At 43.1% G+C, this 23,147-nt stretch overlaps 1 protein-coding gene across 1 annotated transcript in view; it reads right to left on the bottom strand.

Moving 5' to 3' along the window:
- Positions 1–612: 612 nt before the first annotated feature.
- The window catches only part of pdzd7a (PDZ domain containing 7a), a 45,326-nt gene continuing 22,791 nt past the window's right edge, over positions 613–23,147 (bottom strand). The window contains exons 8-15 of the mRNA XM_014211854.2: positions 16,707–16,940; positions 15,871–16,043; positions 12,848–12,939; positions 12,506–12,597; positions 9,658–9,726; positions 7,181–7,882; positions 5,603–5,703; positions 613–1,450 (exon numbers count right to left, since the gene is read on the bottom strand). Of these exons, the coding sequence (XP_014067329.1) occupies positions 1,307–1,450; positions 5,603–5,703; positions 7,181–7,882; positions 9,658–9,726; positions 12,506–12,597; positions 12,848–12,939; positions 15,871–16,043; positions 16,707–16,940 (1,607 nt within the window). The 3' untranslated portion in view covers positions 613–1,306. The remainder of the gene's footprint in view (positions 1,451–5,602; positions 5,704–7,180; positions 7,883–9,657; positions 9,727–12,505; positions 12,598–12,847; positions 12,940–15,870; positions 16,044–16,706; positions 16,941–23,147) is intronic.

Below are 23,147 nucleotides of genomic sequence, written 5' to 3'. Positions count from 1 at the left end.
CTTTCCCTGGCCCAGGCAGTCCCTCTCTCCCACCCTTTCTCTCTTCACCCCAGTCCTAGCCCCTCCGCCTCTCTCCCAACTTCTCTCCCCCCAGCCTTAGTTTAAGCCACTGGTCCTCACATCCTGTACATCATTTAGGTTTTCCTCCATCTCCTCCACATGTCTGTTCAGGCTCAGTCCACAAGCCTACGTAATCAAGCAACTAAAGTGGCATCCTGCTCCAGAAACATGAACTCTGTTTGCCAGAAATACAGTTTTAAACAGAGCTGCAATTTGTACTGATCCCCTAGACATCCACTAAACCACAACTATAATACAGAGGCTTAATCTGGACTATAAATCTCATGACGTTGGACACAGTAATCTCTCTCTGGCAGGACCCCGGTGAACTGAAATTGTCCCTGGAACTGTGTGTATAGGGAGGGTTATACTTCCTGCGTGCGAGTGGTGAGAGTGTGGGTTGGTGAGTGAGTGAGTGAGTGAGTGAGTGAGTGAGTGAGTGAGTGAGTGAGTGAGTGAGTGAGTGAGTGAGTGAGTGAGTGAGTGAGTGAGTGAGTGAGTGAGTGAGTGAGTGAGTGAGTGAGTGAGTGAGTGAGTGAGTGAGTCTGCGTGCGTGCGTGCGTGCGTGCCTGCATGTTTTTTTCTCTTGCTTTCACAAAATAAAGTTTCCTTCCCTTGAAGTTACCTACAGTACATTATGTTAATATGATGAAGTTACCTACAGTACATTATGTTAATATGATGAAGTTACCTACAGTACATTATGTTAATATGATTGCTATAGCTGCTGACTCCTAACAACGCTAGCTAACAATATAAGTTAATATAACAAAAGGGATACATATAATCCAGTCTATGTTTGATAAATAATATTTATCACATTATTATACTCAAAGTAGGCACAGTAGACCCACATGTCGACTGCAGATGCAACATAACATGTCACGTTACCAATCTTTGTTTTAGTAGTATTTCCTGTTTTCTATGGAATCATTGTCCCTTTTGCCCTAGAGGAGAAGCAAGCGTATTGGTCAGTGTCAGAGGTACCTTCCTCTCCTCTGTGAGTAGACCATTCCCTTCCATTCCGAACCATCTGCACCAGACGAATCCTCCTCTTCTGTAAATCCACATACTTGTATCTGATAACGTTCTGGTTTGAACACCAGCATTTCATTCATTTCCATTTCCAGACAAAGTGGGTTGGTGAACTGCACCTCGGAGCATCCTTTTTGACAGGCCTGTAGTACTGAGGTTGTAGTATTTGTGTAAGCCTGACAGTGGGCTAGTCAGCAGGGCTCTGGGGTTCTTAGGGCCCCTTGGGGACCTTGACGATGAACACCATGGAGTCTTTGGCCTTGTTGCTGAATGCCCGGCGAATTACGTCCACCGCATGAAGATGGGTCACACGCTGCAGAGACTCACCGTCCACCGACACCAGTTCATACCCAGCCTAGAGAGACACACACACAAAGAGAGAAACATACACACACACACATATGCATGCATAGACAAAACACACACACACACACACAATCACACACACAGACCATACACACACACACACACAAATACGGGTTAGAGGTGATACACACACATAGGCCTACACATCCTTACTGTGCATTGACCTCGGCTCCCACTTAGCGTCTTTTTCTCTAATCTCCATACTCATATCCCAGTAGATGAAGCTCAAGGTTATGTTGAAAACACACACCAACCACACTTAATGCCTCCCCCTGCATTGTTTCCTGCAGGAAGAGAAGAGAGTACTGCCGAGTTCTAGAACCCCGAGGAGAGGAAGTTCCTGTGATGTCATCAGTGCACACCGAGGATGCACCTGGCTGACACTCACAACACAACCCCACTGAATGGCTACAACACAATCACAAAGCCAGAGGTATGTGAGACTACAAGGTCTCTTCTCAATCTTACCCAAAGCAGGGCACCTGCGGGAACATCTCCCCTCATGAAACTGTTGTTCAACAAAATATTTCATAATGTTTATTGACCTAAAACATTCATGGCCTTCCTCCCGTGATGCCACTATCAAAAAATGTTAGAGTAGAGTAGATGAATACAAGTCATTTTGAATATTAGACATAATGTCATTCATCCTCTTCGGTAAACATTTATGGATGTTATTTGTTAGGCTTCCTCTCTCTCTCTTTCTCTAACCAACAGGCATCATCCACTAAATGGTCCTCCCTACTGAATTAGATCTCTCTATTGTAGTCTGGTTTGACATTACAAATACAGTATCTAAATTGCAAATAGTTAGTTATTGTTATACTTTAAACCTATTCATGTGGATTATTCAGCTATGTGCATTGCTCTTAATTTCTAGGCAGTGGTGGTAGTGGATCACTGTCCAGACTCCAGGCCATATTTCTGGAGAGAGCAACACCAGAACACTAGGACAGGTTAAATGGTGTAATCATCTAGTTTTTAGGGTACTGTTGAGGACACTCCCTGCAAACAATAATCAGTTGTTAGGATGTCCCCAGGATGTCACAAAATTGTCTCCTAAAGTCGTCAGGACATTGTGTCATGGTCCAATGGATGTTTTTGTCTAGTTCCCGGTTTGTCCCATGGACATCACCTGATGGTCCCAAAGAAACGTCGTCATCCCCCACGCGCAAGTTAGTTTCATTACACATCACCCCTTGCTACTGTTGCCAAGACCATCAAGGCCCTGATCGGTGAACCAGAGTGCTATTAACATACTGTTTTCTACTTACATAATTGTTGATACACGTTAAAATACATGATTAAATTGTGTATGTTTATTCCTACACTAATTATTACTTAACATGTCCTCAACTAGGATTGAACTCACAACCTCTTGGTTCACAGCATTCCAATTCAGGTGTAACATTAAAACAAAATAACACGCCCCACCAACATTAGACAACTATACAAAAAACACAAACTCAAATTGCTGAAATAAGTAAATTAAATCAATGACACAAATGTCAGTTTAAAAGATAACTATAAAGAAAATGGCACTCTTTTGCTAAGGGCAGAGATGTATTATAGGTGCTGAATGTGTAGAGTACTTCTGAACTTCTACAGACTTTGTGGTGCAGCAGAAAGATCAGCATACCCCAAATCTAGAGGTTGTGCATTCATTGATAAAAGATTTTTACACTATTTTAGCTGAACAGCTTACCTTAAAACCCCCATGGCATCTAATTACTTTAATTATAGTGGTTTGTTACACCAGGGACCATCACGTGGCAAAAACCTCCAGGGGACAATGACACAACGTCCCAAGAACATTCAGGGGACCATGACACAACGTTCCAAGAACGTCCTAAAAACATCCTGGGACAAATTGTGAACTACAAAAAAGTCCCCTAGAGAACATTCGCTTGGGACCATCACACAACGTCCTAAAGAATAGTTAAATAAAAGCCCTGGAAAATGTCTTAAAAAGGTCCTGACATGGCCCTCAGTGACGTCTTAGTAACTTACAGGGAACTACACAAAGGTCTACCAGAGAACGATCACGCAGAGTTCTTAGAACCTCTTCATTGGGGTAGCATCGCACCGAAACCCTTAAGGGACCTAACGGGAATGTCGCTGAATGTCCACAGGACGTCCCCTTTTTGCTGGGCAGCGATCTTACTGAGCATTAAGGGACCTAACGGGAATGTCGCTGAATGTCCACAGGACGTCCCCTTTTTGCTGGGCAGCGATCTTACTGAGCAGATTGGTGTTCTAATGGGGGATCTCAGCTAATAGCACAGATGAAAAGGATAGATAGAGAGAGAGAGCAGTAACTAGCACATGGCACGGATATACACTGTACACACATTCATTTACACACCTTGTGTCAACCATGCATACTCACACACTTCATGTCTAGATGGGATACAGCTTTTGTCAAGCTGACGTCAAAAGTTGATTTATTTTGCATTTTAGCTAACCCTAACCCTTTTCCTAAGGGTAATATAATTATCCTAACCTGCTATGTTAATGCTCCTAATGTAACAGGGTTGGTTATGTTTCCACTTGCCTCCAAAGAAATGTGTTTTTAATGTTCAAGCATTCTTATTGGTTGGTTCAACTCTAATGACAATAAGGTGTGTTGTGATTGGCCCTGCTTGCAGATAGGGGGAGATCGCGAACGTCAGGTCTTCCCAGTATGAAAATGTGATGCAAGGGGTAGGTCTCGTTCTGAATACTGTTTTATGTACGTTACTGATTTATACGTGTGGGTATATGGAACCTGTTAGGGATTGAGGGGCTTTCTGTGATGTGCTTTGGTATATGATTGCTGTTGATAAGTGTGTTAGCTAGCATACACCAATGTAATGGTCACATAAGCCCAGTGCTAACACAGTTGTCTTCATGCTACAGATTTTGCCATCGACAGCCATCAATATCGTTAAGCCCTGCACAACTAACGTGCTGTTTCCCATTTAACAACAGAAATAAATGATGCTCAACTGGGACCACTGGCTGATGTGATTTATTAGGAGAAAACACAACGCAAGGACAGTACGATATACATCTGTTACACTAACCTGCTGCGTAAGTTCTCCTAACCTGCTACGAAAAGTCAATTTTGACAAAAGCTCTATCCCTGCTAGACAAAACCGTCAAGCAGGGGCAATAGCAAGCATGACACACACACACACAGACACACATACAGACCTGGTGGCTAGCTTAAAGATAGGCGGTTATCAGACAGGAACAAGGGGACGGGATGTGTGTGAACAGTCAGTCTGGTGTAGTAATCCTTCTTCCCCCTGCTCTCAGTGTGTGGCAGATACACACAAGTTAGGGACAGGCTATCAGGCTATGCCTAGGAATTAAGGGGCTAGAGCAAACCAACCACATCTAGCTCCGTCTATATCGGTCTGTCTCTCTCTCTCTCTTTCTCAAACAATTCTCTCCCTCCTTGTCCTTCCCTTCCTCTCCTTCACGAAGGTCTCTGTCACGTTTTTGAGTGCATGCATGTCAGTGTGTGTGTGTGTGTGTGTGTGTGTGTGTGTGTGTGTGTGTGTGTGTGTGTGTGTGTGTGTGTGTGTGTGTGTGTGTGTGTGTGTGTGTGTGTGTGTGTGTGTGTGCGTGAGAGAGAGAGGGGGACTCAGAGGGGAAGTTCATGGAAACTGAAAGGCTTAGCCGACACCAGATCCCCAGAGTGTTTGACACTCGAGTCATGGCCCTATCGAACCTGGGAAGTGCTGTCACCTGATATGCTCACGGCAGCAACACACCCACAAACACACCTGATTTTGAAGCTTTGACCTAGTATCTAGAGATCGCTAGGGGCTGTCTCAGACATTACCCCCTTCACCACACTGTAACCTCTAACCTCCGACCTCATCCCCCTGCTTCATTCAATATCTCTTCCCTTCTATTAATACACTCTGGCTGAGTCATATTACCCGTACATTACCTGGCCCAGCCCATGTACCTCATCAGTCATGCTGGAGATAAACACACAAACACACACACACACACAAGACCAAACTAGAGTGCCCTTTACAAATGTCACAGACCAAAACTGCTAAACACTCACCCTGTTTTATCGGGCTCAGCTCTGATTAAAACATGAGCTGCCCTAATATTGCAGTGAGCTCCTAAAGAAGCTTACCTTCAGAACATCACTGGTAGAGGCAGCTCCTCCTGGAAAGATCTTCTCTATCTTGATCACAGGCTGCACCTTGGACTCCATTCCACCTGAGATACTGATACCTGTAGAGCAGAGATAGAGAGTTTATCCACAAAGGGCCGGTGTAGGTGCAGGCTTTTGCTCCAGCCAATCAACTAGTAATCCTAGTCTTCAGTCAAGACTTAGTTGATGTATTTATAGGGGTATTTACAGGGCCTGCAGAAAGTATTCACAACCCTTGAGTTTTTCACATTTTGTTGTGTTACCGCTTGAATTTAAAATGGCGATTTGGTTTCACTGGCCTACACATAACACCCGATAATGTCAAAGTAGATTTATGTTTTTAGACATTTTTATAAATTAATTTTAAAAAATGTAAGCAGACATTGAATATCCATTTGAGCATGGTGAAGTTATTAATTACACTTTGGAGGGTGTACCAATACACCCAGTCACTACAACGACGTCCTTCCTAACTCAGTTGCTGGAGAGGAAGGAACCCGCTCAGAGATTTCACCATGTGAAATAAACTCAACAAAGAAATAAACGTCCTCTCACTGTCCAATGCGTTTATTTTCAGCAAACCTAACATGTGTAAATATTTGTATGAACATAACAAGATTCAACAACTGAGACATAAACTGAACAAGTTCCACAGACATGTAACTAACAGAAATTGAATAATGTGTCCCTTAACAAAGGGGGGGTCAAAATCAAAAGTAAGTCAGTATCTGGTGTGGCCACCAGCTGCATTAAGTACTGCAGTACATCTCCTCCTCATGGACTGCACCAGATTTGCCAGTTCTTGCTGTGAGATGTTACCCTACTCTTCCACCATGGCACCTGCAAGTTCCCAGACATTTCTGGGGGGAATGGTCCTAGCCCTCACCCCCCGATCCAACAGGCCCTAGACGTGCTCAATGGGATTTAGATCCGGGCTATTCGCTGGCCATGGCAGAACACTGACATTCCTGTCTTGCAGGAAATCACGCACAGGACGAGCAATATGGCTGGTGGCATTGTCATGCTGGAGGGTCATGTCAGGATGAGCCTGCAGGAAGGGTACCACCTTCCCTGTAACGCACAGCGTTGAGATTGCCTGCAATGACTGTAACACCAAAATGTGGTATAAGTCAAGGGGTATGAATACTTTCTGAAGGCAGTGAATGTACATGTACAGTATGTGTGAGTATATACTTGAGCATTTACGTAAATCTTAGAAAATGTGCACCTTCCCTTCCAATATTCTAGGATTGTAACACTATATGATGATCTATGAGAACGTATGAACTGCTTTTGTTTTGTAAAGTGCCATATTTATTGAATTTATTGCATTTGTTGACTGTAGAGCTGGGGGTGATATCCAATAAAATTATATGTAAAAAAAAAACAACAACAAAAAAAGGCAGTTGAATCAGATGTGTTACACTTTGTAAACAGCCTTACAAGGGGTTTATTTTATACAGGGCCATTGTTATGTAATAACACTGATCTCTACTGGTAAGGTAGAGTACTAGCAGGCTGCAGATTAGTTGGCGACTCTCGAATAGGCCTACTCACCCAGAGACTGTTTCGTTTTGGAGATGGTCACCGTGGTGATCTCATACTCCTGAATGGCTACAGGTGTTGCGTTTCCATGGTGACCATTCTGCGACCGTCCTGGCGAAAGTCTGTTCACTTGCTTCACCTTCCCTCTCTGCCCTTGTCCCCTCCTCTCCCTCCCTGTTGAGGGGCTTCGGTCCTGTGGGGGGGCCTCAAGCACCTGAGCCAGGGTGGGTTGAATGTTCCTGGGGGGTAAGTGTACTCTCACCTCCATGTACTCCTCGGCCATCCCTCCTTTCCTCTCAGGGCCGCCCTCCCATTGGTCCCTCCTAACCCTTCCATTATGTTCGTTCCTCACCGGCGACCGCCCCCGCTCCGGAGTGGTATCTTCCGACAGCAATGAGGTCTCATCATAGTGCCGGGGCCGGGACAAACCATTGTCTCGCCTATGGGGAGAGTGGTTGGTTTGGAGTTGGCGTCTGGTAGTGTGTGGGGATTCTGTGAGGAGCCAATTGGGGGGTGAGGGGCTCGGAGAGCGTGAGCGGGGGGTGTGGTGGGTGTAGCTGTCCACGGGGACATCCAAGAGGGGGGAGAAAGCGCGGGAAGGGGGCAGGAGACCATCCTGGAGGCCAGACACACGTAGTCTCTCTAGGTCTTCCATCAACTGACGGTCTCTCCCCAAGTCCTGGGCTGGCTGAAGCTGGAAACCACCATGGTAGTCTGGAGAGGAAATATACATGTTATCACACACATATTAACACACACACAGACACTCACTCATTCCCTTCAACCCCAGAAGACCCACTGTATTGTACTATAGTTCTAAACCTTCCTAGCACTGGTCAACCGTCTGTTTGACAGTGACACTGTGTGGGAGTTTACAAAATGGAGTCCATTCACCAAAGGGCCCAATCTTCATATCTCTATCGGAGGTCATCACCCTGACCTGTCAGAACTCACTGGCTGTGTTTGACATGTCCGTTTTCCTCTGCCCTGGTGGAGTCAGCTGACCTTTCAACCCCTTAACCCCTCACCTCTGTGTGCTAGATGGCTGGTGTCATTTACTTCTGTGGCGGAGGTAGAAAATGCCTTCGCTCTGCGTTTTTTATTCTTGAATGGAGAGAGAGTTTGAGAAGCTTTTAAGGTATGCACACACACATGCACTGTGTCTGACTTTTGAATTGGTCAAGTTTGAGAAAGGCTTCAAAGGCTCAATGCAGTCAGCCCACGCATGTCTATGACTTAGCACTGCTCCTCTCTGGCTTTTGTGTTTCTCACAGAGACGTAATACAAGCCTTCCTACTGAAGTCATCTGACACAGGCCTGTGTGTGTGTGTGTGTGTGTGTGTGTGTGTGTGTGTGTGTGTGTGTGTGTGTGTGTGTGTGTGTGTGTGTGTGTGTGTGTGTGTGTGTGTGTGTGTGTGTGTGTGTGTGTGTGTGTGTGTGTGTGTGTGTGTGTGTGTGTGCGCGCGCAGGGCCGGGGCTGGGCCTAAGCGACATAAGCGGTTGCTTAGGGCCCCCGGCTCAGTTGGGGTCTCAAGAGCTCAGTCAGGGTCTTACTGTTAAAAGGTTATAGTAGTAGAATACGCAATGTGCAATTTCAAAATGTTGTTCTGCATCAGCCATTTTTCTTTTGTTGTGTCAGTCACTGGCAGTCACTCAATTAGCCCATGCATGTCAGCTAACATTTTTAGTCAGTTAGTTTAGCTAGCTATCTAAACTTGTAGTAATCATGGCTGAGTTATCAACCAGGCACGAAGAGCACATGCCCAGGGGCCTTGACCTCCAGGGGTCCCCCATTGATTTTGTTAGTCACTCTCACGCAAATATCATATTAACATGGCATAGGTTATGGCAAAATGTGTAGAATTGCAAGAAATTTGTTAGAATATATCTAAATCTTCTCTCCGGCCCTTGCCAAAATGTGTAGAATTGCAGGAAATGGTCTGTCATGTTGCGAATTTGTCCCACAGACCCATGGCAAAATGTGTAAAATTGCAGCAAACTTGCTTTGAAACTGCATCATTTTCTCTGCACCTCATTGCAAAATGTGTTGAATTACTGGAAATTAACTCTAAAACATACTTTTTTCCCCCTTTCTGCCGTCAAGACGGGGGCCACTAAAAGGTTTTGACCTCGAGGTGGGGGGACCCCCAACAACATTTTGTTTAGGGACCACCAAAACGCTAGGGCCGGCCCTGTGTGTGTGCTACATGTGTATGAAATGGATATTGGATATTGAGCAGGTGTTTCAGTCAGACAGGATATGAGATGTACTGGAAAAAGAGGGAGGCGAGAGGAGATATGAAAAGAGGAGAAGAAGAAGAGACACAGGAAGAGATGAGGAGGGGGAGGATAAGTTCTCTGGTTATATAATATCCTATTGGGATCAGGCAGAGGACAGCGGTTAGAGAAAGAGAGTGGGCAAAGAGAGGGAGAGAGAGAGAGGGAGGGATGGGGGAATGAGGGGGCAATACACACACACACACAGATACCTGGTATGGGAATGATGAGGTGTCGTCGAGGGGTTCCACTGCGAGGAGAGCGCAGGGCAGGAGACCTCACTGAGGACGAGAACGCAACAAAGATATGAACATACAATACTAGAATACAAAACATTATCCCCCCCCAAAAAACAACTCTCCCTCCACTCCCCCCCAACCCCTTCCCACCACCAAGCCACTGTCCCCCAATGCGCCAACAAAATGAACAAAAGAGAACAATTAAGGAAAACAACAATGCAAACAAACAAAAGACATCAAGGACAACAAAAATCAAAACAGCAAGGCCGACTGTATGCGTTTGAGTGCATGTATGGCACTATTTACATGTGTGTATGTGTCCGAGTGTGTGCACATGTGTGCGTTTGAATGCTTATGTACATGCGTACAAGCACCTGCTTGTACCTCAGCCTGAGGCAAACAGGCATTAGATGTAACAGTCATTCAAAACATATTTTTTTTTGGAGGGGGGGTTATTTTGACTTTTACCTTTGACCGTCATTTTATCCCCCACCCAGCAACTCCACTCCCACTTGTCTCCAGTTCCACATCCCAACCCCCAGCTTCCCTCTGCCCATCCTACCTATCTCCGCTGGCCACCCTCTTCTGATTTCTACGCGCTATATATGTTTTAACTATGCTGTGATGTTTAACATACAATTTGAATGTATCTAATCGAATAGAATCCACAGGTTATTAAGAGTATTAGTATATTAGCAATTGACTGACCAGGTCTCTCCAGATCTCCCAACAATGCTATTTCTAGGGTCAATTTTAGAATAATGTTATGCTTTTTTAGCCATTCCTGAACCTGAGACCAGAAACAGGCTACCTGAGGGCAATACCAGAAAAAATGGTCAATTGATTCTGTATCCTCGCAACAAAATCTGCAGAGCTGCGATGGTTGCATGCCCCAAATATTTAACATTTTGTTGGTGGCAAGAATTCTGCACAATAATCTTGTGTTATTTTATATATCAATTTAAACACCCTGTGCCATGGAATCGGTACATCAAAAATCTCTTCCCAGCTATTTTGCAATCTGTATGGCACAGCTGTCAACATCCTGGTCCTGAAATGAAACAGGTATACAGTTGAAGTCGGAAGTTTCCATAAACCTTTGCCAAATACATTTAAACTCAGTTTTCCACAATTCCTGACATTCAAACCGAGTAATAATTCCCTGTCTTAGGTCACCACTTTATTTTAAGAATGTGAAATGTCAGAATAATAGTAGAGAGAGTGAGTTATTTCAGCTTTATTACTTTCATCACATTCCTAGTGGTTCAGAAGTTTAAGTACACTCAATTAGTATTTGGTAGCATTGCCTTTAAATTGTTTAACTTGGGTCAAATGTTTCGGGTAGCCTTCCACAAGCTTCCCACAATAAGTTGGATGAATGTTGGCCCATTCTTCCTGACAGAGCTAGTGTAACTGAGTCAGATTTGTAGGCCTCCTTACTCACACACGCCTTTTCAGTTCTGCCCAAACATTTTCTATGGGATTGAGGTCAGGGCTTTGTGATGTCCACTCCAATACCTTGGCTGTGTTGTCCTTAAACCATTTTTCCACAACTTTGGAAGTATGGTTGGGGTCATTGTCCATTTGGAAGACCCATTTGCGACCAAGCTTTAACTTCCTGACTGATGTCTTGAGCTGTTGCTTCAATATATCCACATCATTTTCTATCCTCATGATGCCATCTATTTTGTGAAGTGCACTAGTCCCTCCTGCAGCAAAGCAGCCCCATAACATGATGCTGCCACCCCCGTGCTTCACGGTTGGGACGGTGTTCTTCGGCATGCAAGCCTCCCCCTTTTTCCTCCAAACATAACGATGGTCATTATAGCCAAACAGTTCTATATTTGTTTCATCAGACCAGTGGACATTTCTCCAAAAAGTACGATCTTTGTCCCCATGTGCAGTTGCAAACCATAGTCTGGCTTTTTTATGTCGGTTTTGGAGCAGTGGCTTCTTCCTTTCTGAGCGGCCTTTCAGGTTATGTCAATATAGGACTCGTTTTCAGCATCCAGCATCTTCACAAGGTCCTTTGCTGTTGTTCTGGGATTGATTCACACTTTTCGCACCAAAGTACGTTCATCTCTAGGAGACAGAATGCGTTTCCTTCCTGAGTGGTACGACGGCTGCGTGGTCCCATGGTGTTTATACTTGCGTACTATTGTTTGTACAGATGAACATGGTACCTTCAGGTGTTTGGAAATTGCTCCAAAGGATGAACCAGACTCGTGGAGGTCTACAATGTTTTTTCTGAGGTCTTGGCTGATTTCTTTTGATTTTCCCATGATGTCAAGCAAAGAGGCACTGAGTTTGAAGGTAGGCCTAGAAATACCTCCACACGTACACCTCCAATTGACTCAAATGATGTCAATTAGCCTATCAGAAGCTTATAAAGCCATGACATCATTTTCTGGAATTTTCCAAGCTGTTTAAAGGCACAGCCAACTTAGTTTATGTAAACTTCTGACCCACTAGAATTGTGATAAAGTGAATTATAAGTGAAATAATGTGTCTGTAAACAATTGTTGGAAAAAGTACTTGTGTCATGCACAACGTAGATGTCCTAACCGACTTGCCAAAACTATAGTTTGTTAACAAGAAATTTGTGGAGTGGTTGAAAAACGAGTTTTAATGACTCCAACCTAAATGTATTCAACTGTACTTTCCTATTTATGCTATTTTTGTTCCTCTGCCAGTTTTGATACTTTATATTGGGCAGACAGACCAGTTCCCTACCTCCTCCCGCTACCACTTGCCTCTTCTATAAGGAGTTAGCACTAGGGCAGAAACAGACTGGCGCCCCGACTCTTTTTGATGTACTTACATGAGCGGCTCTTCAGTATGTCGTAGGCCTCCAGTTCGAAGGGCATGACAATACTGTCAAAACGACCCAGCTCTGTAGGAGGGATCAGCATCCTGGAAAGAGACAGAGAGTGGCTTGGTGAGAGGAACTACACACGCAGATACACACACACACACACACCTGATTTGTCGTATCAGTAGTAGTGACACACCATGGAGTACATTAACCACACTAGCATATAGCACACACACACACACACACACACACACACACACACACACACACACACACACACACACACACACACACACCACCACATGTAAACACACGCATGGACGGACACGCGCGTGCACACACACACACCTGATCTCTCGTATCAGTAGTAGTTTCTCAGGTCGGTCCAGTATGGCCAGTAGAGGGTGTACTAGATCCTCCACCACACACTCCAACATAAACTGATACAGAGAGAGAGAGAAAGAGAGAGGGTTCATCTTAGTAGTCTATAATAAATAACGTTGTTTTCCTTTCCTACATCTGAAAAAACTAGACAGGTGAGAGAAGATTCACAGTATTCATCTTAAAAAATGTACCCCTAGGTCAAGCCCCTATTCCCTTCCCTCTACTCCCTATGCACTTGTGTGGATTTGAGACAAGGTACAGATGATGCCACCCTGATAGCTTTTGCAGAGTTTTGAAGGAAAAGCTGAGGAGTTGATCATATTGGTGTGAGGAGTAGAGCGAGTGAGTGTGATGGATAGAGGGAGAGAGAGAGGAGCTCCATCAGAAGCATTGTTTATTTAAAAACATCCATACAATATCAGACACATATCGCTAACCCTTTTGTCTAATAGCAAAAAATATCACTAGACTGGGAGAGCGAGATCAGATGATGGCCGATATTTGACTCTTGTCATACAGATGTTGGATCTTAATTTAATCACTATTTTGTTGCAGATAGGAAATTCAACATGTAGTGTATTTGAGTTTCAGACTTGATTTGCCCTAACGAAAAATGTACGTATCAACCCCTACAAAAATGTCTATTAATTATAATCCACATAATAATTCACATTTCCTGTTGCTGCAGGATTCTTTTTCTGCTGTCACAAACTGGCTCAAATTAAGATCCTACATCTGTAAATAAAATCACCCCAGCTAACAATTCTAGGGAGAGAACGTTTTTTTTTATGTTACCCATAATGTTCCCCTTATGTTTGAGTGTCCAGTTTTCCATTAGTTGGGGGAACATTCTATGTATGTTAGTAAAAACCTCCTGAGAAACTATTTAGCATGTTTTGGTGTTAAAGTTAGAAGAACATTCACTTAATGTCAAACAAAACGCACACCAAACATTCACCAACTGTTCTCAAAATATAACATGTTAGACATGTTTCATGGGAACATTGTAAGAACACTCATGTGTCTAGTTTTCTGAGGGCTAGGAGAATATTCCATCAATGGCACACCAAACATAGACAGAACATGGTTGCTATGCTTTCAGAATATAAAATAATAATATTCAATTACAGTATGAATAAACATACACAAGTGTGTCAAATATGTAAGTTAAAAGCTGTCTGTGTCCCCCTTGCATTGTCAAAAGACAGCGAGCTGTGACTGGATCAACGGTTCACCAATCAGGGCCTTGATGGGCTTGGGAACAGTAACAAGGGGCGATGTGTAATGAAACTAGGGTGTGTTGGGGGGGGACGTTTCTTTGCGACCATCAGGTGACGTCCCAAGGACAAACTGGAAACTGGACAAAAACCTCCAGGGGACCATGACACAACGGCCCATGAACGTTCAGGGGACCTTCGAGAGATCATGACACAACATCCCAAGAAAGTCCTGAAAAAACATACCCGGGACAAACCGGGAACAAAACAAAACGTCCTCGGGGGGCCATGACACAACGTACCAAGAACATCCTGAAAACATCCTCAGGGACAACCCCAGGACCAACAGGGAAATACTGTAGACAAAACCTCTAGGGGACCATGACTCAATGTCCTGATGACTTCAAGGGACCATTTCGTGACATCCCAAGGACATCCCAATGATTCATTATTGTTTGCTGGGTTAACTGGTAACTGACACAGACATGGCGGCATATCAAGAAGATTGGAGTCCCATGAATAAATTAATATGCACAACGTAATCATGTGAAAGTGTGTCAAATATGTAAGTTGAAAACAATTTATTCTGAAAGCATTGTACTAACCTTGCCAACAGACAAAGAGCTGTGAATGGATCAGTGGTTCAACAACTAGGAACTTGTTGGGCTTGACAACAGTAACTAGGAGTGATGTGTAATTAAGCTTTTCTTTGGAACCATCAGGTGACATCCTGACGACTGATACACAGGAATGTTCTTGCAATGTTCCCATAAAACGTGTCTAGAACAGTAATATCTTATATTCTGTGAGCATGGCAATAATGTTCTGTGTTTGGTGTGGCATTGATGGAATATTCTCCTAACCCTCAGAAAACTGGACACAGGAAAGTTCTTGCAACGTTCCCATGAAGTGTCCAGAACATTTGGAGAACATGGAAACCATGTTCTGTGAATGGTTGGTGGGACATCGATAGAATATTCTTCTAACCCACATAAAATCATGACACAGGAATGTTCTCGCAAAGTTCCAATGAAACGTTTCTAGAACATTAATATCTTGTATTCTGAGAACATGGTAACCACGTTCTGGGTAAGTTATGTGTGGCATTAAGGGAATGGTCTCTTAAAACAGTCCTTGCACATCACTGAAACATTCCTATGAAGACGTTAGGTAATGACCTAATTAGACTCTTAAGGGAACATTCTCTGAAGGTGTAGGAACATTTGTTGTTAGCTGGGATTGTCCACCATTGTCCTTCCACCAAAAGCCTGGAAGAGGTGAGAGAGTAGCTCCAGCCCCGCATCACACACACACACACACACACACACACACACACACACACACACACACACACACACACACACACACACACACACACACACACACACACAAGTGCCTGATTGAAATAATGTTATTTTCTTGCTTTGTTATTTTTGTTTCTGTGGTGGGTATGTCTGATTCCTTCATTTCTACGAACATCAAAGTGGTAGGGTCTAGAAAGAGGGGCAAGGAATTGTTTCTGGATTGGCCCTTGCACTGTTTCAGACAGCCATTCCGGCTCAGTAGCTCTGCATTGTCTCACTCAATACGCTGTTTTGTTTCAGGAACTCACTTACCTGCATTGTCTTATGACAGTCATTACAGCTCAGCATTTTCCCGCCATTTTGGTTCAGAATTTACTCTTAAAATGTCTCCATTAGCCATTACAGCTCAGAACAGCCCCCATTTACAGTGTTTCACTCAGTCTGACATTTTGGCTCAGTGACTCACCCGCTTACAGTGTCTCATGACTGCAGTGACCTCATCCTGACTGAGCAGTTTCCTGGCCATGTTCTCCACTTGTCCCAGGGTCTCAGAGTGAAGCAGGGGGCTGCTGTCCTTCACCCCAGCACGGGTCTCCCTTGGAGAGGTCAGCAGCTGGAACGGACGACCCCTCTCTTTATCTAGGGAGTCAGGGGGACAGATATCCAGGGATATATAGAACAACATGATCACACAATGAACGTTCACATTGGTCAAATAACACAGCGACAGAAAATGTGCTTGTTCTCTGAACCACAATATTACAGAGCTACTGAGTGAGTAGTAGTCGTAGTAAAATGCTAGAGGGTGATTAGGGGACATCTGTTTAGCGACGCTAGCGAGTGGTTAGAGGTAAGGGTGAGGTATAATAGCCAGTGGGGTTAGGTTTAAGAGGGTTTCTGTTTATGCTGGTATCAAACCTTGGGTTGCACAGTAGGGTTAGTGTTAGGGTTGTGGTTGTGGTTGAGAGTTAGGGTTGAGGCTATGGTTAGGATTAAACCGGGATGTGGGCATGAAGCTAGGGTTAGGGTTAGGGTCGATATATGATTAGGGTTGAACCAGGATGTGGGCATGAAGCTAGGGTTAGGGTTAGGGTCGTGGCTATGGTCAGGGTTAGGGTCGTGGCTATGATCAGGGTTGAACAGGGATATGGGCGTGAAGGTCTCCAGTCTGAGATGGAAGGACTGGTGCTTTTGTATGTCTGATTGCTAACATGCATGCATTCATGTGTTTGTGTGGTTGTCCAAGTGAATGTAGGATGTGTCTTTTTATAAAGTTGTGCCAGTGTATCTTGGTCCTCTCACCTTTGTCAGTATGGTGGGAGGGTGATTTAAATCGACCCCTGTGGGAGTCCCCTGTCCCTGTCTCTCTACTGTCCCGTGATGTGTCTCTCTCTCTCCTGTTCCTGGACATGTCTCTCCGTGCATCTCTCTTGAAAAGGAGGCTGACGAAGGTCTTGGAACGCTGCAGGGTCTTGCTGCCCTCTCTCTCTCCTGCACTCTTTTCCTTTCCCTGCTTCTTCTTCTTCTGCTTGTCCTCTGAGGGAGCAGCATGGATAGAGATCAAGGTTAATGCACCACATCATGATTTGTTAAGTGACATCATAATATACTGTATTCATTTCTTTGACACTGTTGAGTTTGAATACTAGATCTGACGTGACTAGCACTCCCTCTACTCTTCACTTCTTCTTCTGCTGCTGTTGCTTGTCCTTTGGTGGTTAGGGGGAACGGTCAAATCAAGTAAGGCCCTGCGATCCCCAGGAAACTTTGGTGCGGGCCCTAGGTCAGGGAAAACTGACAGACAGCCTGGTCACCCATGATGCAAGTCAGTATTCGACATCCATCCATGACTGAGGATGACGTGGAAACCAGCCACTAGGGGCAACAGTGAGCGCTGTTACCGTCAAGTAGGTATTTCTTTTTCAGGTGTTGTGGATGGGAATGGCAAATGGGTGTAATCATCTGCCTCTGATTCCAAAGGTTGAAAGTTAAAATCCAGCAATACAATATATTTTGGGGATTTTTGTTTTAAGCCTATCCCAAACCTTAACTCTTACCTTAACCATTTGGAGTTAATGCTTGAACTTAACTTTAAACACTTTGCAACAACTTCAACATGGATGAACATCTAATTCTGATGTGAGACTGTGAGAGCTAGTTGGACATAGGGCTTCTATCATAGTTACATAGATGCCCTATCAGAATTACATAGGAGCCCTATCATGGGTACATAGATGCCCTATCATGGTTACATAGTTGCCCTATCATAGTGTGATGGAACATTTTATGTTTTTGCTTTTCTAATAACCAATTTCTGTACTCATGCAAGTGACTGAACGACTCCTCACTATGAGTATCTGTAATTTATCAGTACGCCCAGACCCTTGTTTTGAGAATGAAAGATCTCAGTTTCATGTTCTCGGCTTAGAGAAGAAGAAGCCTCGTGAGGTCTTGGTCTGTCACATGCATGACCCAGTATTGGTCGGTCACATGAATGAAGCAAACTTTAATGATTAATTAATTATGAATGATGAATAAGCTAAATCCTGCAAATATAACTTGTCTCTATATAAGAGAACTAACGAGACTACCCAGGTGGAGCTCCTGATTGACATGTGTACTTGGTGCATTGAGTTGGTTGGAACCTCTCCAGCACGATGATGATAAAGGATGATTCATTCAAGATTGACTTTGAGTGTCCCTGGTGGTAATTTCCATGACAATTTGGCGTCAATGATCAGGATGATTGATTCTGCATGCGGAGCTTTCCAGTGGGGGTCTGCAAGGAAAACCAATGGCACATTTTATGAAGCTTGAGGAAAATTCCCGTCTGACCAAAAGCTGTGAGCTGCCCAGGAGGAGACATAACATCTGCGAACAATTGAGGGACACGGCAACTGATTTCAGTAAGTCAATTTAAATGAATTTGTATAAAAATTGAAAAGAATTATAATAGAATCAATAAAACGAAACATAAAAATGGAGGAGGTGGAGGAGGGTACCACTAGTCTTAAGTCAAGTAATAGCATGAAGTGAATGTGGATGTGAGTTGTGTGAGTGTAGTGAATGTTTATGTGAAAGTTGTTTGAGAGTGGAAAGTATTAAGCTGATTGAAATTGGGATAATAACAAGATTGAAATTTGGCTATTAAGCTGATTGAAATTTGGATAATAAAATGTTGAAATTTGGATGTTAAGGAATATTAGTTAAGTGATTGAAATTCGGATGTTAAGGAATATTAGTAAGCTGATTGAAACGTGCATAATAAGTACTGAGTGAATGTGGGAAAGTGCGTCTGTTATTCTATATGTATGTGGCAAGACTATAGAATCTATAGGGACCATAGCATTTATGACTACATAAACTTCTATGATTATAGACACTGAGAGACTATAGAGACGCGAGACTATAGATACTATAAAGAGCATAGATACTGTAGAGTCTATGGCGACTGTAGAGACTATGGAAGAACTGTGGTAGTGATACATATGACAGACTTAGAGAGAAGACAACAGAGAGGGCAAGTAACGGTACCATGGAAAGCCCCGCTGACAGCTGTCTGTAGGCATGTATAAGTGAAGTGTCTACAGTACGTGTTCTGCAGTGACTAACAATAGCACAAGGTGCTATTCTATATGTATAGGATATACATATGATGCATAGGAAGTAACGACAAGAGAATAATTGAAGAGGTACATGGAGTAATAAGGGAGATTACTGAGTGTGTTTGGGAATAGTACTAAGTGAATGTGGATGTGAAAGTTGTGTGAGTGTGAAAGGACGTGTTAAACTGATTCAAATTTGGATAACAAGAGGAGTGAAATTAGGATTATAAAAGGATTGGAATTTGGATAATAAAAGGAGTTAAATTAGGATAATAAAAGGATTGGAATTTGGATAATAAGAGGAGTGAAATTAGGATAATAAGACTATTAAGTACTGAGTGAATGGGAGCTGTCAGGGGACTAGCTTGGGTGTGAAAGAGGTAATATGGGAGATTACTGTGCGTGTCTGAATGAATACCCCAACCAGTTCTGTTAGCTGAGTTTTCCAATCTATTATGTTATATACGGTTATTATAAATGTATAGGAAGTAACGGCAAGCTAGTCTTAGGAGAAGGCTAGAGTGAGGGCAGGAGGCCCCACTGACAATTGTCTGTAGGCATTTATAAGTGAAGTGTCTATGTGGTCGAGAAACCACAAGGAACCGTTGAAGATACATATGGTGAACACCACCACCCATCGATCTACAGGTAGCGAGCACTGACACGAGAAGCCATTGAAAAGTTTGAGAGGGCAACAGCTGAGATGGATAAGGGCTGGAAACAATGAAGTTCATTGATGCCCACGGACACTGACATTTCCTCGAGAACATGATATGTGTACCTCTCGGGCTGCTGCACTGTGATCGCTGTAGGTGGTGTGGACGTGAATAACTAAAGATGTATAATGTTAAATAATGATTCTGGATGGAGATACGAAAGAAGAGAGTATTATTTCTGAATATACTGTTAAATAGAACACTAGAGTGAATATTTAAACCCCTGTATGACTGGAACACTAGTGTAGAGGAGGAATTTGTGATGGAACACAAATGTATAATGGGTTACTAGAGATAAAGTAACATTATACTGATTAGAATGGGTTACTAGAAATGATGAAGTAACAATATAAATAATAATAATCAACTTGCACACCCACACGTAGATGTACGTAAGTGGTGTAAAGTAAAAAGTATTCTGAGAAATGTTCAGGGTGGTCCCATTGCGGATCATGTGATAAAGATAAGGTTAACTTGTCTGGGCTAGGGGGCAGTATTTTCACGGCCGGATGAAAAACGTACCCAATTTAAACAGGTTACTACTCTGGCCCAGAAACTAGAATATGAATATAATTAGTGGATTTGGATAGAAAACACTCTGAAGTTTCTAAAACTGTTTGAATGGTGTCTGTGAGTATAACAGAACTCATATGGCAGGCAAAAACCTGAGAAAAATTCAAGCAGGAAGTGGAAAGTCTGAGAATTGTAGTTCTTCTTTTCATTCTCTATCGAAGCTACAGTGTCTGTGGAGTGGCGTTGCACTTCCTAAGGCTTCCATTGGCTGTCTAAAGCCTTCAGAAAGTGGTTTGAGCATTTTCCTGTCATTGGGCAGAGTATAGGAGATCAGTTACTGAGTGGTCTGCCTGGCAACAAAGGGATTGGATATGCGCAGTCACGCGAGCACGCCGTTCCTTCTTTTTCTTCTTGAATGAATATGCTATTGTCTGGTTGGAATATTATCGCAATTCTACGTAAAAAATACCATAAAGATTGATTTTAAAGAGCGTTTGACATACTTCTAAGTACGTTAATGGAACATTTTGACTTTTCGTCTCTCGTTCCGCGCTCGCGCGTTATGCCTTTGGATAAGTGATCTGTACGCACGAACAAAACGGAGGTATTTGTACATAAATATGTATTATTTCGAAGAAAAACAACATTTCTTGTGGAAGTAGCAGTCCTAGGAGTGCATTCTGACGAAGATCAGCAAAGGTAAGAGAATATTTCTAATACTAATTCTGAGTTTAGGTTGCCCCGAACTTGGCGGGTGTCTGAATAGCTCACCGTGATGGCTGAGCTATGTACTCAGAATATTGAAAAATGTGCTTTCTCCGTAAAGCTATTTTAAAATCTGACACAGCGGTTGCATCCAGGGGTAGTCTATCTATAATTCTTCAAATAATTGTTATATATTTTGTCAACGTTTATGATGAGTATTTTTGTAAATTGATGTGCACATTAGTTTTGGTGGGAATACATTTTCTGAATATCACGTGCCAATGTAAAATGCTGTTTTTGTATATAAATATGAACTTTATCGAACAAAACATGCATGCATTGTGTAACATAATGTCCTAGGAGTGTCGTCTGATGAAGATTGTCAAAGGTTAGTGCTTCATTTAGCTGTGTTTTGGGTTTTATTGACACATGTCCTTGCTTGGAAAATGGCTGTGTGATTATTTTTGTCTATGTACTCTCCTAACATAATCTAATGTTTTGCTTTCGCTGTAAAGGCTTTTTGAAATCGGACAATGTGGTTAGATTAACGAGAAGTTTATCTTTAAAATGGTGTAAAATAGTTGCATGTTTGAGAAAGTTGAATTATGACATTTTGTTGTTTTTGAATTTTCCGCCCTGATATTTCACTGGCTGTATAGCGGCGTTTTGTTGTGCGTTCAAGACACTATCCGAAGGGTAATGAAGGGTGACGCGCCCGGCGCGTTTTGTGACAAAAAAATTCAAAATATTCCATTACCGTACTTCGAAGCATGTCAAACGCTGTTTAAAATCAATTTTTATGCAATTTTTCTCGTAAAAAAACGATAATATTCCGACCGGGAGTCGTTGTTTTCGTTCAAAGACTGAAAATGAAAACATGGAGTCGTCTCGTGCACGCGTGCGCCAGTCTCATTGTTCTCAGATCGACCACTTACCAAATGCGCTACTGTTTTTCAGCCATGGCCTGCAAAGTCATCATTCAACGTTCTGGCGCCTTCTGAGAGCCTATGGGAGCGTTAGAAAATGTCACGTTACAGCAGAGATCCCCTGTTTTGGATAGAGATGATCAAGAAGGCCAAGAAATGGTCAGAGAGGGCGCTTCCTGTTTGGAATCTTCTCAGGTTTTGGCCTGCCAAATGAGTTCTGTTATACTCACAGACACCATTCAAACAGTTTTAGAAACTTTGGAGTGTTTCCTATCCAAAGCTAATAATTATATGCATATTCTAGTTTCTGGGCAGGAGTAATAATCAGATTAAATCGGGTACGTTTTTTATCCGGCCGTGAAAATACTGCCCCCTATCCATAACAAGTTAAGAATATTGGTAGTAGTAATAATTTGTCATACAGTGAAAAATGTGTCATAAAGTAAATCATTTCTCTGGATTTCCTGAATCAGAAATGCCCTAAACTAAACTGTTGTTCTGGTCTGTCCTCTCTCGAGGTTATGGAGAAGGTGACCACAGATGGTATTTAGATGCATGGAAGGGATAAATCGTCCGAGAACAGTGTGAACCTCACCCCCTCTAACCGGCTGAAGTAATGGCGACAATGGCGCTCACTATAGTCCTTCACCACTTCTACCGTGAGACCTGAGTCCGTGCCAGCAGCCAGTACACTGCATCCACTCAAAGCTATCAACTGCCTTTTCTCTCATGCCACATGAGTCCACGTGGAGTGAGCATAGAGAGAGATCCCATCCAAACATCTCTCATGCTACTGGTGTACAAGTAGGAAAATGAACAAGACATAATGGACTGTAAAGGACAGTGGCAGCTCAGGTGAGAAAAAAATCGGGACATTATCAGGGGCCATCCACTTTTAACATGTGCCATTGGGACGAACTGAAACGGCAGAAGAATGAGTGCCGGGAGGGAGGGGGGTGGACAACTGTGCCCTTAATTGATTTTGAGGTATCGGGATGATTGTGGAGGTCTGTACACTGCGAAATCTATAGTACTTTAGACTAGAAATGCATTGAGATACCGATCTGTCATTAACATGACACTCGCGACAAAAGCTCCAGCGGAAATGTCATTGCCAGAATCCATCAATGAAATTGTGTAATGAAGCATATGTGTAACTTTATGAAGCGAATGTCTTAAGCCATGGTTTAACAAGAAGAATTGTGCAACCCAGAATGAAGAGTTTGAAATTATGAAGTGTCTGGTTTTATGTGTTGATTTCCCTTACTTCAATAAAAG

The sequence above is a fragment of the Salmo salar genome, chromosome ssa01 (assembly GCF_905237065.1).
Source record: "Salmo salar chromosome ssa01, Ssal_v3.1, whole genome shotgun sequence".
Lineage (NCBI taxonomy): Eukaryota > Metazoa > Chordata > Actinopteri > Salmoniformes > Salmonidae > Salmo > Salmo salar.
Note: the sequence above shows the minus strand (reverse complement) of the source record. Positions and strands in the feature narration are given on the sequence as shown.